Source organism: Phoenix dactylifera, chromosome 16 (assembly GCF_051530095.1).
Source record: "Phoenix dactylifera cultivar Ajwa chromosome 16, Ajwa_hap1_PhDact_Kaust_v1.1, whole genome shotgun sequence".
Classification (NCBI taxonomy): Eukaryota; Viridiplantae; Streptophyta; class Magnoliopsida; order Arecales; family Arecaceae; genus Phoenix; species Phoenix dactylifera.
The window spans coordinates 13,805,074-13,822,363 of NC_143205.1; the positions used below are offsets into that span (position 1 = coordinate 13,805,074).

General features: G+C 37.1%; 1 protein-coding gene across 5 annotated transcripts in view; it reads right to left on the reverse strand.

The window, feature by feature from the left end:
* Positions 1-173: 173 nt before the first annotated feature.
* Positions 174-17,290, reverse strand: part of LOC103724153 (ARM repeat superfamily protein) — a 30,889-nt gene continuing 13,772 nt past the window's right edge. For 2 of the 5 annotated variants that reach the window (XM_088712976.2, XM_026800392.4), the window contains exons 14-28: positions 15,792-15,883; positions 13,963-14,157; positions 11,566-11,817; positions 10,495-10,590; positions 10,286-10,380; positions 10,112-10,175; positions 9,931-10,018; positions 9,779-9,852; positions 3,822-3,907; positions 3,639-3,732; positions 3,295-3,368; positions 2,416-2,522; positions 1,391-1,509; positions 1,217-1,294; positions 174-808 (exon numbers count right to left, since the gene is read on the reverse strand). In XM_088712976.2, the coding sequence (XP_088569102.2) occupies positions 569-808; positions 1,217-1,294; positions 1,391-1,509; positions 2,416-2,522; positions 3,295-3,368; positions 3,639-3,732; positions 3,822-3,907; positions 9,779-9,852; positions 9,931-10,018; positions 10,112-10,175; positions 10,286-10,380; positions 10,495-10,590; positions 11,566-11,817; positions 13,963-14,157; positions 15,792-15,883 (1,754 nt within the window). In that variant the 3' untranslated portion in view covers positions 174-568. Of the gene's footprint in view, positions 809-1,216; positions 1,295-1,390; positions 1,510-2,415; positions 2,523-3,290; positions 3,369-3,638; positions 3,733-3,821; positions 3,908-9,778; positions 9,853-9,930; positions 10,019-10,111; positions 10,176-10,285; positions 10,381-10,494; positions 10,591-10,937; positions 11,148-11,565; positions 11,818-13,962; positions 14,158-15,791; positions 15,884-17,290 lie in introns of those variants that run through there. The other 3 variants (XM_008815324.6, XM_088712975.2, XM_088712977.2) reach the window with 3 other exon arrangements.

Here is a 17,290-nt window from a genome sequence, read left to right on the forward strand (position 1 = left end):
TTGCACACACCCAAATGAAGTAGGATTTTTGGCGGATCTCAGAATATCTTAAAAGATTATTTCTTAGATGGATTTCATCCACACGTTTCACAAACAAATGAACAATATACCGAGCCAATACCCAAGCTTCATCAACTGCACAGCATCTTAATGGCCATTGTAAAACGCCTGGGGAATAAAATATAATTGCTTTTCAATATACAGTTAAAGAAGGCAGAATATACAATCATTGTAAACCACAAAGCAGTTGAGCATTACATAGATTGACACCATAACCTTTCCACACAATATCATGCAAAGTTCCGTTCCAGCCCACAGATGGTTTTTGGAGGCACAGAAATGCACAAGCATCTGATAAGGTGTCCAAAATCCTGGCTGATGGACCATGAAATTAGGTCAACAAATTTTGATCGGTTTCCCGGCAGTGAATCTCTTTGGATGTGCTATCTGTAATTTGCGAGTTGCGAAAACCTGCTGGGCTTTGATTCGATTGCATCCCAGTCAACTAATATGTCTCCATAATGGATGCCGTCCTTTCTAGCAGGGAGAAAAAAGGATGACCAAGAGATTATGTTAAACCATTTGCCAATTTCTCAAATCTTTGAGCAACTGTTTGATGATTGCTGTGTTTGTAGACATCAAGCAAGGACTTCATTGCTCTGGATAGCGCTGCTTTATTTGGAACGTACAATGTTGAACCATCCCCATGGTTTTCACTAGATGCAGTCTCGCTTGCCGAGGGCTGATCATCAGCCTCCTTTAATGCTAAGCACAACTTCTTGAACCACTCCTCTAGGAAAGGGGCTTTCTAGAACAAGCACAATATCATGGAATTAGTGCAACATCACTAGAGAATGAATACACGTCGAGGCAATCTGCTAGATTACAAAATAAAAACGAGAGTGAACAGAAAAAGTTTCTGGAGATCATGGTTCCAGACTGGTTAATAACACTCGAGCACTTCATAACAAAGGAGTTTTTTATCTTCTCCTCCAAGAAATTGATGATAAATTAAACTGATAGAATAGCATTCTTACAGTTACTTGGTTATAACTGAGACAATTTTAAAAAATCCAAGTAATTTTTGTCCCAGATTAAAAGTATGGTTTTCAGAAATGTGACAAACTTCGACCCAAAGATTTAAAATAAATAGATATATGCACAACATAAGAAGTAAAAGAACCTCAAATACATTTCCAACAAGAGTCATCCATACCTTTGTGAGAAAGTCTTTTAGAGCTTGGTCATCTGCAGATGAAACAAAACCAAGCACATGCAAAGTGGTCGATGTAAGCTGGGAAAAAAGAAAAAAAGGTTAATCCAGCTAGCACAATTGAGAATACAGTTTACTTGGAGGTGCAGGACTTATTTGGTCTTCCATTATTCTGACCTGCTTTTCAAGATTGTCCTTATATCTAAAACTTGACGGCATTGAGGAGTGGTCTGAGCCTAATGATTCGAGTATGTGTTCTAGACCTTGAACGACATCGGGAAATGAGCTCCCATAATCTGCATTGTACAAAAGAAACACGAATATCTATTAGGATCGAAATCTCTAGTCACTGAAGCAGCAGCCACGTAGATGGACAGAATGATGGCCTAAGAAAAGCTATTGTATATTGAACAAATATGAGGAAGCAAAGTAACAAGGGATGCCATGTTGACAATTCTTTTTGTTAATTCTAGAGTTACAAGGACTTCACGCACAAGTAAATTGTTTGACTGAGGATCATATGTCATAATACTATGCAGAAAATCAATTTTATTTTGGACTGATTCCATGTAAAAATAATGTTGATTATTCATGCCAATCTGTTGAAAAATATTAGTCATGTTAGAGTTATTGCCACAAGTATTCTTAAAATTATGCTGGAATGATGTGAAATTTGCTAGCATTGTATCATGTCTTGTCAAAACCTGGGAGAAGCACTATTTGACAATAATAGAGACCAAAAAATTGATAGTCGGCAGCTACTTGTTATGAGGTTTCTAACGAGCATCATTGAAGCACAATCTCTTTGGAAAAACCAATAATTTTCAATAAGAATGAAATATAATAATAGAATGGATCAATTAAGCATATGAAATTTTTATAACACTCCAAACTGATAAGTAGAACATAATATGCTGCGTGCCGTTTAACTTATAGACTCCATATTGCACAAGCGAATATGTAATAACAACACGAGAAATACATTTTGATGATCTTTTAAGTCTAGTTTTAAATGGCAATTGAAAACAGAACGTAACAGTAGCACAAAGTTATACCGAGAGTGCAATATGGAGGGTTGGTTGGTGTATGCGCGCGCGCGCGGGTGGGAGGGGATATATATATATATATATATATATAAAGAGAGAGAGAGAGAGAGAGAGAGAGAGAGAGAGAGAGAGAGAGAGAGAGAGATCATCACTAACCAAGCCTTGTTGCTGGAACAGCTAATGCAACAGCAGCATGTATTCTGATCTTAAAATTGGTAGAGTCACGAAGGAGCAATAGAAGAATGCTATAAACAGCAGGTGCCCTGTCAGATGCCACACAAGATAATCTTTGAAACAAACTCCTTCCATCAAACCATCAACATGAAAGTAAGGCCAAGCAAGTCTTACATAATCAATGAAAATTGACGAGTCAGAAATAGATCATATGAATAAACAAGAATAACAATGGAAAAGATTAAAAAGAAAAGAAAAAAAGGTAAGCCATAGTTATGGTGGGGCGAGGGGTCAGTTGGGGGTTAGAAAGGGCAATCAAGCTATAATATTGAATACAGCAATTCTAGTAGTCTACTGGTGTACAAAGAGCAAAAATTGTGACTAATGAGGTTCAATATTAAGTTAATCCGTAAAGAAAACTGTGTGCATGGATGTCTATGAGATATGCTACTCCCCAATTTAAGGCATCAACTGAACACAAAATGAGAAATGCCAATGGTGCTGTTGTTTTAAAATGAATTATATAGCAAATAAATTATCGATCGACAACATGATTTTGATTTACACAACAAAAAACGTATGAACTATGAACCAAAACACAACAGGTTTGTATGGTTCTAACCAATAAATAATATCAATACAGGGTGTCAAGCCATTAAACCTGTAGGCTGCTTGATGCATTCTAAATGATCTTTAAAGCACATGATTATTATTTTCCAGGCATTTTGAGCATAAATTCAGACAAGAGTGGTAAGTAAAAGCATCATAATATTTCAGTCGAATATTTAAGACATGGACACATTGCTATTGTCTATTAAACTAGCCTAATAACAAAATTGCATATGAAAAATGGCTCCTTACCAAGACGCATCATGCAGCTTCAATGTGTCGTTCATAAATAAGTTGCTCAAAGCATGGCAAACATTCCACTGGACCTGGACACAAGCCCAAAAGTTCAAGGTGATCCACAACAAGTAGCAATATTAATGAATCTTTCCAAGTAAATTAGCTAAGTAGCAAAACCAAATAGTTACACTTTGCCAAAGAATCATACGATGCTCAACTGTCACCATCAATAATCCATAAAATCTATAATTAATAGGATATGTCCCATATAAAGACTGCTAGTTCTTCTAGCATTGCAAGTTTACTAAAATAATTTCTGAATTGTTTGATGTCAGAATATAAACACAGGGACGATGTACCTTTACATTTCCAGTAGTCACACATGAAACAAATGCTTGCACCATTCTCTCAAGCCACTGGGAATCACCAGACAAGGCTGAATATGACACGCTGCTGGCCAATAAAAGAAAGGCTATTTCAGGTTTTACAGACATTGCTTGGTGAAAGTTCAGTGAGCCTAGTGGAGTTCCAAAAAGCCATACCTTGGCCTATCGTTTGTTATAGAATGATGAGTAAATCTGATGAATCTTGCAAGATTTCCAAGGGCCCTCACAGCATTAGATTTAATCTAATAAAAAAGTAAACCTTTAGAAACTACAATTTAATTAAAAATTTATTCTAAAGAAGAGGTAATAACTGTTGGACATGCAAAAAATGGAATACTCGTCCTCATCCTGATAAAACGAGGAATTCACAAATAACCTAGATCATTTCACAAATAAAGGAATGGATAGTATTAAACAGCTGAAGATGTAACTCAGATAATTCTTTTGGCAGTAGAGGATTAATAGGGAAGGTTGAATTCTATAGCCTTCCTACAGTGGATTATGATTGTTCCAGTTGGTATAACACCCCAACAGCAAAGAAGGTAAGATTTGTCAAAGCAATAACAATAAGTACATATAGCAACGTTCGCTGAACCGGTACCCGGAGCCGTACCAGCCAGCGGGCAGGTCGGTACGATACCAGTTCGATATCGTACCAAAACATGATATGCTTGGGTGTACCGGTTCGGAACCGACATGCCTATTTTTTTTATCTGGAGCTATTCAAGTTTGATTAATTGGTAATCAATTTTTTTTTTCAATTTTTTCAATGATGTTAAGTATAAATTGATATTTTTTGATGCTTCTATGATCTCAGTATACCTAAATAATGCATCTTATTGTTTTAAAGTAATACAAAACATAAAATAATTAGTGAGATATTACATGCTACAAGAAGCAACATGAAATATCCTAAAATCAACTAACAAGATAGAAAATATAAAATAATACAATCAATTACATATATTTAAAGTACAACATATACTGATCTCTAAAATTTCGTTGAGTGGCGATGCCTTTCGTGGATATCTGGATCATTAGCATAGTCAAGAGGCATATCAGCCCACCCCTCTAACCAAGCGACGTTGCAGTCCTGCATGTTCATCCCATAAGAAACGCGCTCCAGGTTATAAGCACTCTCGGATCTCTCGCTGAAGCTTTGGCTCTGAGAGATGTCCTATAGCTGATAATACAATTGTAGAGACTTATCTAAATATGCCGGCAGCAAAAGCCGACTCATAAGATGCTTCGAGCTGTGTAGGATAGTAGCCACCGGAAGACAATGCCTCGGACGCACCATATCCATATCCATATAGCTCATAGGCTATCTATGGTTGTGGATAATAGGATCCAGTATACGACTCGGAATCCGATATATTTATGGATCCTTCTCCACGTGCGAGATAATCTGCAACTATATCGTGTTCTTTTAAATGACCTCCAGGATCCGGTCTCCTATATGCAGTTGTAACCTCGCAGACTTTACCAAATCGTGCACCGTGATCCCTATTCTGTGTAGCATGCATAAACTAACACTTATCGGTGAATTGAAGACCACCCTGCGACTATCTCATAAATGGTGGTCTCATGTCCTCCACTCCCTTTCTGGCCAGTAGATCCATAACCACCAGAACTGTCATTGTTGTTTCTGATATCTGAATCTGAGTAAACTAACTCCTCCGCACTCTCTAACGGGGCTACATGTTCTTTTTCTTTTTTGGTGCGCTGAGCAGCTATCTACTTATCCTTCGTGCCCCTCTCTGCCTGGCTATGCTGGAAGGATGGATGTTGCTCTCTTGATCGAATAGTGTGGTGGCCCCGTCTAAGTAGCTCTCGATCATATCTCTGAGAGGATGTCTCGGATAAAGAGTCATGTGATGACCGGCTCCCCAGTAATCTCTATGGCTGTGGTTAATCTGCAGGAAGGATGCGTGAAACATTGTGATCTGCCCATTGTCCTGCATCGATCTTAGCCTTACTAGCTACAAAATTGGCCGGTCATGGAGATGATCCTCGCTCATCAAGCTCCGACTTCTGTTGCTGGCCCATAAGCCATCTGATCATAAGATCATCCTCATTGTCATCAAAAGCATTATAGATCGAATCTATGTACTTTATCTCCACTTTCTCTCTTGGGAGAGGATCTAAATAGTTAGCTGCTTAAGATTTCTCGCGGACCAAAATGAATCTACCATTTATCTGTAAAAATATGAAGAATACTACATATAAGATAATATCATATTAGTAACTATTCAACGCCAAATAATAATTATTATTGATGTATAATATATATGGATTTATACTTTTCTTACTTACGATAATTGCCGAGACTCCAAAGCTGTCAGTGCCTTCTAAATATTTTGGTTTATAAAAAAAACCGTATTATAATATGTTAATAACTGACGATGTCAATTAACTACACATGCCACTTGAGTTAACTTACCTCTTTTAGACATTGCGCCGCGACTTCTAGATCAGACTATCTTATAAATCATATTATGCAGAGCGGCCAGAAGTTTGTCATCCATATCGATTCCAAATACAATGTATTAAAACCTCAAGTTTGTGTAGTATGCTGCAGATAGAGTTCGTAATTGTTTTAGTAAAATTGTACAAATACAGGAACAATCTAATTTTCAATATTCTTACTTATCTGCTACATGTAAGTTCCTACTTATTTGGTAGTCTCACCACTGCTCAATGATATCGATATACTCCTGGGTATACGTCAAATCTGCCTTCCTGATCTGAATTTGTCCTATCCATCATATGATACAAACCCATCTGGGGATATATCTCTCATTGTCCACGGTCCGAAGCACTTTATACAATGGCTTGATAGCCTTCACTATTTTCTCGGCCCACTACTAAAATGTCTGCCTTGTCACCAAGTCCTCAACAATGCTCCCTTCAATGTTGGTCCTTGCAAATCTACTTTCTTCCCACCTGGGGGTGATAAACATCTGACATAGGATTGCTTTTCTCTTAAGAAGGTTATCAAGTGCAATGTAGTTGGTAGCCAACCATGTCACACCTGGTCTCAAGATCTTCCATTACATACCTCATCAGTGATAAGACCTATATATGATTATAAATATATTAGGTGATAGTTTGGGTTGTCTCCACTATCTGCTGCACCCTACAAATTTTCGCAATATCTATCAATATGAGGTCGATACAATGTGCAGCACATGGAGTCCAGATAATATAGGGCCGCTGCTCCAAGATCTCTTCGGCGACTTTATATTGTGGCCCATTATTAGTGATCACCTGCACTACATTCTTCTTTCCTATCTGATCAATCACCTCCTCTATTAATCTGAGGGTGTACATGGCGTCGTACACTTGATTGGAAGCATCAACCAATTTATAGAAAATTTTTTTATATCACAATATGTCAAGTTGATGATGCTTTACCTGATAGACATGGTAATAACCATCACACATCACTGTTAGTCCATATGTGGGCCACTTGCTCTTGTATGAGGCAAGAAGCTCCTTATCATTGTTAAGAAGCTCACCGTAGATGTCTTTTGGTCCTGAAGGATCTATACTGAGGCCAACAACCTGTATGGAGGAAAAGACAGAAGAGACAGACCTATAGTATGTATCGTTTGTCGCATTCGTTGGAATATAGCCGAAATGGAACCAGAATCCAATAGCTCGCCGCATATTCTTCTTATCCTTCTTTAGCATTATGTCAAGCCTTTGCTGCTTCGAATTCTTACTGAAAAGGCATGTGGATCTAAATTATGGATGGTGCCTTCTGATGGAATCATCCTGAAGAACTTCTTTTTGCTACCAAAAGTCTTCAGTATAGATGCAATACGACCACCGCCTCTACTGACGGCCTCCTTAACTGAGTAGGTCCTTCTGAACTCTTGATTTGCCCTGCTGCTCATAGAACCGAAACCCGATTCATAGTATAAGGGTCCAAATCGAGCCTTATGCTTAGCCACCTCATCCTGCTACCACTGATCATGCAGGGTTGCCTGAATAGTAGCCTGGATCTGTACCTCCTCGTCATCTAGAGCGGACGTCTCCTCTAACTCCCTGAAGTGATAGAAAGAGGGCTCTGCTGTTCGGCGACCCACCTCTGCCTTCTTCTTGGCAGCCCTATCCTTCACTGCTATGAAATCGGCGAAGTGCTTCTCATCAGTTGTTGAAACTCCTATGGATATGTTCAGTACATAGATATGTCGAGATAACCACTAGCTAAATGCTGCTTCTACCTGATTACCCCTCCTTCCTTGAACTATGTGTTGCACCAGTTTCACTTCTAATGGTGCCGACCTGAGAGCATTTGCCCATGATCCCGACTAATGTTGCACTCTGGCTCATTTTTTCTTGATGGTTCTATTTCTACAGATTTATTAAGTACGTCAATTTATCAATTATTTAAAAATAGTAAAATTTCGTTACGATTAAGATAATATTTTCTACTTCAAAAATATATATCTAATTTATCTATTACATGGTACTAATTTTTTATATTTATTAGTTATTTATATATTTTTAATAATTTTTAAATAAAAAATATATTTAAATACCATAAATTCAGAATATATGTGTGCATGTGTGTATAATGCAATACAACTTTCTTTTGAGGTCCATTCAAATGCATATCACGTTATAAGCATTCCAGACTTTTTAAATTTGAAATCTTGAATCTATGTTCCAATCTCCAGCTCGTTTGACCACCAAAGAAGCCAAACAATCTCTACGAGCTAACAAAATGGCATATGTTATATTCCCAATAGATTTTACAAACTTTAGTACATTTTAAGAAGTGTTTCTTATAGTTAACCATCTATACAATATGTTCACAACAAATGACATGATGCTTGTCAAAATATTACATTATTAAATATAGTACGAACCCAAAATGAAGAAGTAAGGTCCTTCTAAATTAAGCTAGGTGTATCGGCACTTAAGTAATGTCTTTTGCTTTGAGTCGCCTAAGTAGTTCGACTACCATGGTATAGAGTTCCAAGGTTGTCTATCTCGAACCACCTAATAAAACTAGGGCACAGACAAAAGAAAGGAATCAAGCAACACTGCACTTGAGATACAAGATTGCACTGATAGTACTTGAAATTTTGTTGAAACTACTAGATTGTACTAAAATTACAGTATATTAAGATCACACCTTCAATACTCAAACCAAGGTGCTTACCAATGGTCCTCCAATCATTGGTGGCTATATTCAGGGCATTTTTGGTGGTAGAAGTAAGACATCCATTATTTCTAATGTGACATGTAAAGATTGTCTCACAAGAAATGGTTCTCACCAGAGCGACAAAGAAAGCTAGGGAGAATATCAGAAACTATCACAACATCATTTGATGTATGAACCTTACTTGAAGATGGCAAACCTCCTCAAGCCATGACTGATAGCATAGTACAAAATACAAATAGTCTTATGACAAACTTTTCTCATTATGTTCTTTACAATGGTCCCAATGAAATGGTGTGGAGCATCATATTACATAGTGGACCTTTGTTCCTTAACAAGATGATAGATGATTGGGATGCAAGATGATGGTTATTTGAAAACCTATTTGTCCTTGCATAATGAGAGAGCCACAACCAATAAAAGATAAGAAGAATTTGACTGCAAATAAGCTTAAACACCATCAAAAGTTTCTGGGGTGAAACATCTAAACTGAAATTGTTGGATGGTGAGGTTTATTTGAACTTCTTGTGAAAGTAGTTGAAACATTTGAGTGGATTTTTTTCTCAAGCTATGGATACCGATGCAGAAATATAAGATGAAAGTAGTTATACAGAACCTGAGCTTAGTATGCATTATTCATCATCTTTAATTTTGGTAAACTGTAGAGATGAAATATCTTTTCCTGAAGATGGGGCAAAAAGCATAAGGAAGTGAATGCAGGAACAAGAGAGGAGGCAAGATTCTGAAATCTGAAGCAAGTACAGAAACCTCAATAGAAGAGTTCAGCTACTGGGCTTTAACGGCTAGTAGTTAAAGTAGTTATACATTCATTGTTTTCTCATTTTATGAATCCTTATATTGTTTAGTTATATATTGCAATGACCAAGTAAGCGCATGTTTATCATTAGATGAGACAGTTGTATGTTAATCTCCTCACCTTATCACCATCCTTGGTTAACTGCAAAGCACTCTCCACTAAAAGAGATATGCACTTAGAATCAGTAATTTCACCTGCAATTGAGAATTCAAGGACATATGAGTTTGAACTATAAAAACTAGCAAAACCAGTTCAGTGCTTGCTAAAACTACCTGCTGAGTTCTCCAAGCGCAGTTCGGTTGCTTTGTGGCGAAGAGAATCACATATATTTGCTAAAGCCCAGGAGGCCGTAATACGAACCTGAATGAAGTATCGAAAAAAAATGAAAAAAGTCTATAAGTTAATATCTAAGAATAATAGAAAAGCAACAGTGTTAAGGGAGGGTGCAGATACCGAGGCTAAGGGGTCATGTGTGTTGAACTCAGCAGCACGAATAATCTCATTAAGCACCCTTGAGCTGAAAAAAGGAACTCTTCTGATTATTATTGTTCACAAATGAATCCGTAGATTGATTAATAGATTTAGACTTATGTGTTCTCAAAATCTAAAACAAGCTGAAAAAAGTACCGAGAAACAATTTGTGAGAAACATGCAATTACACCAATGGACCTGCAAGCAGCTGATCTGACAGATGGAGCTGCATCTTTGACTGCTGCAGTAACCTACGCAGGATATATAATTGGCTATTTAGACACATTCTTGTTGTCTAACTTCTGTTAAGAAACAGCTCATTGCAACTATCACTAGACCTAAGCCACAAAGTTGGCTGAACATACAGCTGAAGAAATAACAAATTCTTGTTTGTCCTCGGTGAGAGAGAAGAAAACGGCAGAAGTCATTCCTGCAAAGCATGTAACTGATGCTGCCCTCACCTGAAGTAATAAAAGCACAACTTTAAGAAAAACATAACCATAACCACCAAGCCATGTCACAACTATTTGAGGTCAGATTTAAGAGGAATTTTTTTTTAAAATCCATGTGCAAATTAAGTTGCAATTCATCTCTGGACTTAACGTACATCTTCACTATTTTTAAATGACTAAATGATGAATAATAAATTTGCTTCTTACATAATTAAATTAAATTCCATAATCTGGACATAATCTGGATTCAGCTGACTTATGTGCATCCACAGATATATTCTGCTTTTTCCTGATTAATGTCTCACTTGCTGAATTTTATTTTGAACACTTCCTCAAGATGCACCCAACACTTAGCAGAATTACAAATACTTACTTCGTCAAGTCATTCTGAGTCCCTAGTCCCCACTCTCTACCATCATGAAAATCGTGCTAGCAGTTGTATAGCAGCTTAGATTCATAAATCAAAAAAATCAGAAACCATCATAAGCAGAAATTCATACATGGGTATGGTTTAATGGTGCATGATATCCGGTGGCACTAGCAGATAAGCAGCATACAGCCAACAACTGTAAATATTTCCAGATATTTGTACCAGTCAACAGCAGTACACAATGTGGAGATTAGCAGGTATTTTGAGTACACGAACGAAAAACAAGGATAGGCCTGCACTGAGTTATATGTATTACTCATTCTCATCTGAATATAATCTTCACTATGTAATAAGAACTGAACATCATATTACAAAGATTGAATTTGTCCCATGCCCTTTCAAGTATATTCCTAATAATCTCCAAGCACAACAAAGAGACATGAGGGCAAGCTCAAGAATGTAAAAGGAAGGTTGACGCCCATTCCACAAATAGGAGTGCTACTTAGTTTAGTTGGACTCGAACCTAAACACAGAAGTGGTAACTAAAGAATATGATGTCTTGAAAGATGAATTAAAAAAAATAAAAAAGATGAGTCAGCAACATTATAACATACCATAGGAGAAGCATGTGGCAAACACTTAGGTAGATGCTTCTCAATCATCCCATTCCACTGCTCACACCCAGACTGACAATCTGCTGTATAATTGCTTGATGCCCCTAGACCATCAAGTTCGTATGAAGGGGCAGACGAAATCCTCTTCCTTCTAGAAGAATCAGATATCTGTTGGATGTCTTGTAGTCTGCATTCTAGAAGGTCAACTGCTCCTTTAAATCCAGATGCTGCACGAAGACACTCATCCAAAACCTAAATCACAAGTCAGTTTCATATCATAGGATTTGATTAGCTTAACTTGTATTATAGTAACCCATCCCTTCCAGATTATGTTGCCAGAGAATAACTATAGCTAGTGCACATGATTCAAACATTAGATAGTTTGTGGATTTCTTTGATTTAGAATAAACTAGCATGCACTGTGAAAACTATTACATAAAAATGCACTGTAGCACGTCAGTCAGAAATAGTTTAAGGAACTTGCATATCCTTCAGTGCCAGTGTATGTCAAGAGTGGATGTGGTACACTGCGATACATGTATTTTGTAGACATAGGCAAAAACATAATAGATTCAATTTAAAAGAAGTTTCTGGCATCTTACTTAAGAATAGCATGTTTTGAACAAGTCAAAATATCTTTTACCTAATCCATAAAAATCTATCATCATATATCATCCGTTTAACACATTCATCTATTAATTTCATTTATCAAAAATTGCACAACTATATTTAGATATAGCTAACACAAATAGCTCAAAATTCATGATAAAAACTACAGATAGAAATGACAATATTTTTTTATATGCTAGTAAATAGCAAGTGAGAATTACATGGCTATACATTAAGAAGAAATATGGACAGAACCTGATTGCAATAGTCCAGGGTATGCTAAGCTAAGCTTTGTTTACTCAGAAAGAAATGCACAAGATGATTCAAATTAGCCGAAGGAGAATACTAAAAGTTCATGTCTGAAAATGAGTTTAAAGATAATGACAAATGGTTGTTTTTTTGCTAATCTAAATTTATGTGATATTAAGGCCACAGATGCTGTAATCCAGAGGAAAATTTTGTTTTGCTTTGACTTTATACTATGTATATACAGATTCAATGCTCTGAAGGAAACATGATGGAAGTCAAGACAAGTAACTGGATTACAGCATATGCATACAGCAAGGAGAAAGAGGAAAATTGGGGAAAATGTGAAGATACATGCGATCCACCATAACTAAGTGTAACAGGAGCAAGGTATACCGGAGTTTGCAGACTTGACGCATGTATAGTAGGGAGAGATGCAATGCCAATTGATACATATTGGTCTGTATTGGATGTACAGTACCATACTGGCTCACCCCTCGGTACAGTACGATAACAATACATGTCACACAGTTCATTTTTCTAGTGCTGGAATTCCAAGGCAATACCGTGTTGCAGTACAGTATCATACCCATCCACAACACACCAGTAAGGTACAACAATACAAGTATAGGTACCACTTTGATTCTTGAAACAAACTATTAGCAGCATTTCAGAATTTAAGATTTTTTCGCCCGACAAACTCAACAAACAGGACTTCTGAGTGTCCATGCAAGTGTGCATATGAGCACTTAAAAAAGGTCTGCGTATTAGAAATTGGCATCCACAATGAATTGTCAACACTCACTGAAAATTATTATACTGATTAATTTTCTGGATTGCTTGGCCTCCCATTCCCTCAAAAAAAAAAGAAAAATAATTATAACAATTATAAATACACAAGCCTTATGCAAAAGAATATTTTGACATTCGAGAACACCTATCCTCATGAGTATAAATATGTTGGAAGTGTGGTATATGTTCCCAAGATGGCAAGATGAACTACTGTACTCGGTGGCTGGGATACATAACCCTTAATAATTTGCAACCTTATAAAAAACCAGATATATTAGTACACCATTTCATTGGTTATGTAATTACCAATGATTTCTTTTACAATTTATTATATAAGCCATATAGTTCCCATTTCTGCCATATGTAATATCTAATGATCATATACACAAAGTTTCCAAATGGCTTGATAGGAAAATAGATGGTTTGTAGAAAAGATATGACGTAAGATGCAACAGTGAATTTAGGGCATGTTTGGTGCGGGGAGGAGTCCCATTCCCATTCCGATTCCAAAGGAGAATGGGAAATGCACCAATCCCGACTCTCCCCCAGTATTCAAATCTCATTCTAATTCCAATTCCGATTCCAGTTATGAACCAAACACGTTGGTGAATATGGCTATTCCAATTTCCATTATAATCCATTCCGATTTCGATTTTAATTCCGGTCGCGAAACAAACGAACTCTTAGGATATTATACTATGTATTAAGGTGCAAGATATTAACCCTACACAGCTGGAGCAAACAATATACCTTGATACCAGCCATAATGCATCTCTCCATGGTTGACCCTAAGGTTTTGCCAATTTCGCCCGTACACGAACCAACAACTTCAGAGCTAGAATCATCAAGAATTTGTATTTGCAGCAATTCATAAACAGTAGCTGAAATTTGTTCCCAGAATCTGTTGACTATGTTGGGGTAATTGTGAGATATTGCTCTCAGGGCCTGCAACCACAACAAAAGGATAATATGTATACCAAGTGTCAATGCAAGCTTACTTCACTAGAAGTTGAGGAAACCATACATGAAATGCAATGCCCTTTGCAGAATTATTAATATACATGTCCTAACATGATATTCCGCATTAATTTAGAATGTGTAGCATCCTCATATAAGAAGGGTAATTTTGGAGACATCAATGTTAGTTCTATCATAACTGGGATAGAATTAGAAATCTATAATAATTAGATCTCTATATCTGTTTCTCACATTTTGCCAAACTAACCGAACCGGCTAGTTTGGGGTGTATTGAATTGGACTGGTCAGTGACCGGCACGATCAGGCTATTAAAACGAGATAGGGCCAATTCGCTTAACCCCTCCTCTCCGGCTATTAAACCACCTACAGCCTGCTCGTGATTCATTCCCTCCCCCCCCCCGACCGCCCACAATGGTCTGCCCCCTGCCGCCCACATTCTGGTAAGCCCTCTCTCTCTCGCGCGCGCTCGAGTTAGGGTTTCCCTCACCCTCCCCCTTCCTCTCTCTTCCTCTCTCCTTTTCTCCCTCTTTGGCTCTCCTTGTGTTCGTACACCCCGAAATGATACGGTATGGACTCGAACCGTATCGAACCGGTTGCCAGCTGGTATGCCTTCCAGTACCAGTTCGGCAAACCTTGGCTTCTCAGTTAGTAAACACCACCTATTTTGAAAACCTTGCTTTTTTTAGTTTGGACAAAATCTTACTCCTTCAAGATATAGATTAATGATTTTTAGATCCTCACATGATTCTTTGCCCCTTTCCTTTTCTTGGGATCACGATCCAGTTTCAACACCATTAAGAATTATATCATCAATATCAATTCTCATCATTCAAGAAGTTTGTGTTTGTTTCATTGATGTGGTATGATAGGCTATGTCAAAGAATTTCATTCAATTACAATGAATCTATGAACAAAAGATTAAATGAAAAGGAAATGGTGTTGAACTTATAACAAACTTGCCACTTGGTTTTTAACCCAACCCACTCTCACTGAAATCCTGAAGGACTTCTGATTGTGTCTCAATTGTAGCTTTAGTATGAGGATTTAGAACATATGAAATCACAAAAATAAAAATGAGTCTACCAAAGTTGTCCAATAAATTACCACTATGTTGAATTAAGGTGTAAGATGCATCGTAGCAGTAGAACAAAAGTGGTGGCTAAAACATTTAAATAGAGTTGCCATCCCACACATAATATTTTACGAAACATAATGCTTAAAGAGATGTAGAATGCTAATTATTTTTTTTAAGTAATCCTTACTACAAATATGTCTTGAAATAATTACCAGCATACAAAGTTGTTTCTAGTTTTACTTCATGTACAGAAGCACAATTGTATTCACCATGCATCTCAGGCAAGGTTCACCGTCTCGGTATCGGATCCTGTACCGGTGCCATACTAGCATAGTATCGGTATAGTACGGTATGAAAATTTTTGGATGTACCGAGTGTTGGTACGCCATCCGTACTGAGTATCAAACCGGTACGGTACCGTACTGCTTGGTTCGGGCCGGTACGGCATATCATAAGCATCTTTTACTAGTTATGTTTAAATCAAATTGTATAGAACCCTTGAGCATAATTAACAACAATATTATACCTGGAAAGCCTCAAATCTTATTGCTGGATGCCTCCCCCTCTCCGATAATTGCAATAAAAGCAAAGGTACACTTGATTCTCGTTGAGTATGACCTGAATGAAGACTAGAATCAGGTTCCACTGTTACTCATTACAAGTCATAATAATTTTTCTCCTACTCCTACCAACGCACCCAATAAGAGTAAGAAATCCTAAATTTTCCTCATTTAAATTCTTTTCCCTTTTGCAATCAAGAGCTTATATCTTTTCACCATTACAGGAACATGTTTAAAAAAGAATTGATACTTCTGGAATTTTCTCTGCCAAGAATATTGGAAATTTATACATAACTAAAATACATCGGGAAATCATGTTAAAATTCAAATATATAAAAATAGCGCATAATCAATTTTAATGTTTCAAGTGAAGAGCCACTATCAAAAACAAATTGGAAAATGGAAAATACCTAAAATATACAAAGACAAAGGAGCTGTTGCAGTGAAGTTGCCAAAAGAGCATACAGTTCAGCTCTTCTATGTAACAAAAACCATATTCCAAATGCTCAGTATAATTATGAAGTCCACCAATATGTATTCGAATTGGCTTGTATTAGGACAACTGCACAAGTAATATTATATGTACATGCAAACAGGCTGCCACAGATGACTAAGATTCCCATGTTAAGTCATTTTGGCTATGACTAAAGCAACTTTCAAACGTTTAAGTAAACAAACTACAATAGCTCTACCAAAGCAAACAAAAGTTAGAATAATCATCAGACTAGATATAAGAGGGAACCATTTCTAATTCATTTTTCATTTTGGAACCTTTGGAACCTTTTAGAAACTGACAATACCAGACTTGAAACAAACAATACCATAATTCTTACTCCACCAGTTTGTCAATTTCAACAGTTTCCATCATCACCACAATAACAAGTCAGATGCAAGTATGCAACTTCAAACTGTAGTTTCTAATGATAACCCTTAAATTCATAGTGATATCTAGGGTATGGTACCTAGCCTGTTCAAAACAAGCACTTCCATTCCTGTTCCTCTAGCCATCTGAATTGTGAGCAGCTCTAAATTAATAGCACATTAGCACCATGCCTAGAGTCTTGATCCTGCACTCCTGTTCCCACTCCCTTTTTTCGTTTGATGTGTTTTGGAGTACAATAACCAAAATACCGCATGCTGAACCTGCGCTGGTCATGGACTGACTGACATGATACAGCAGCATAACATACCAGGTTATGGCAGTTGCATGGTTGTCCTAGGGCTTGTAGCCATAAATGGGTCAATTATGCAAATCAAGAGGCAAATATCCCTTGTAAAATGTCTACCTTGACACAAAATGGTTCACAAGTACACACCAGCACCTAAATCCTTTATGAACAAACCTTATTGAAGAAGGATATGTACTTGGGAAAAGTCTGCTCAAAGGGAAAAAGAAGTATATCCAGGAAATAAATGCAACTTGGAGAAGCAAAATATTATATTCGTTGTAACTGAAGTGGCCATT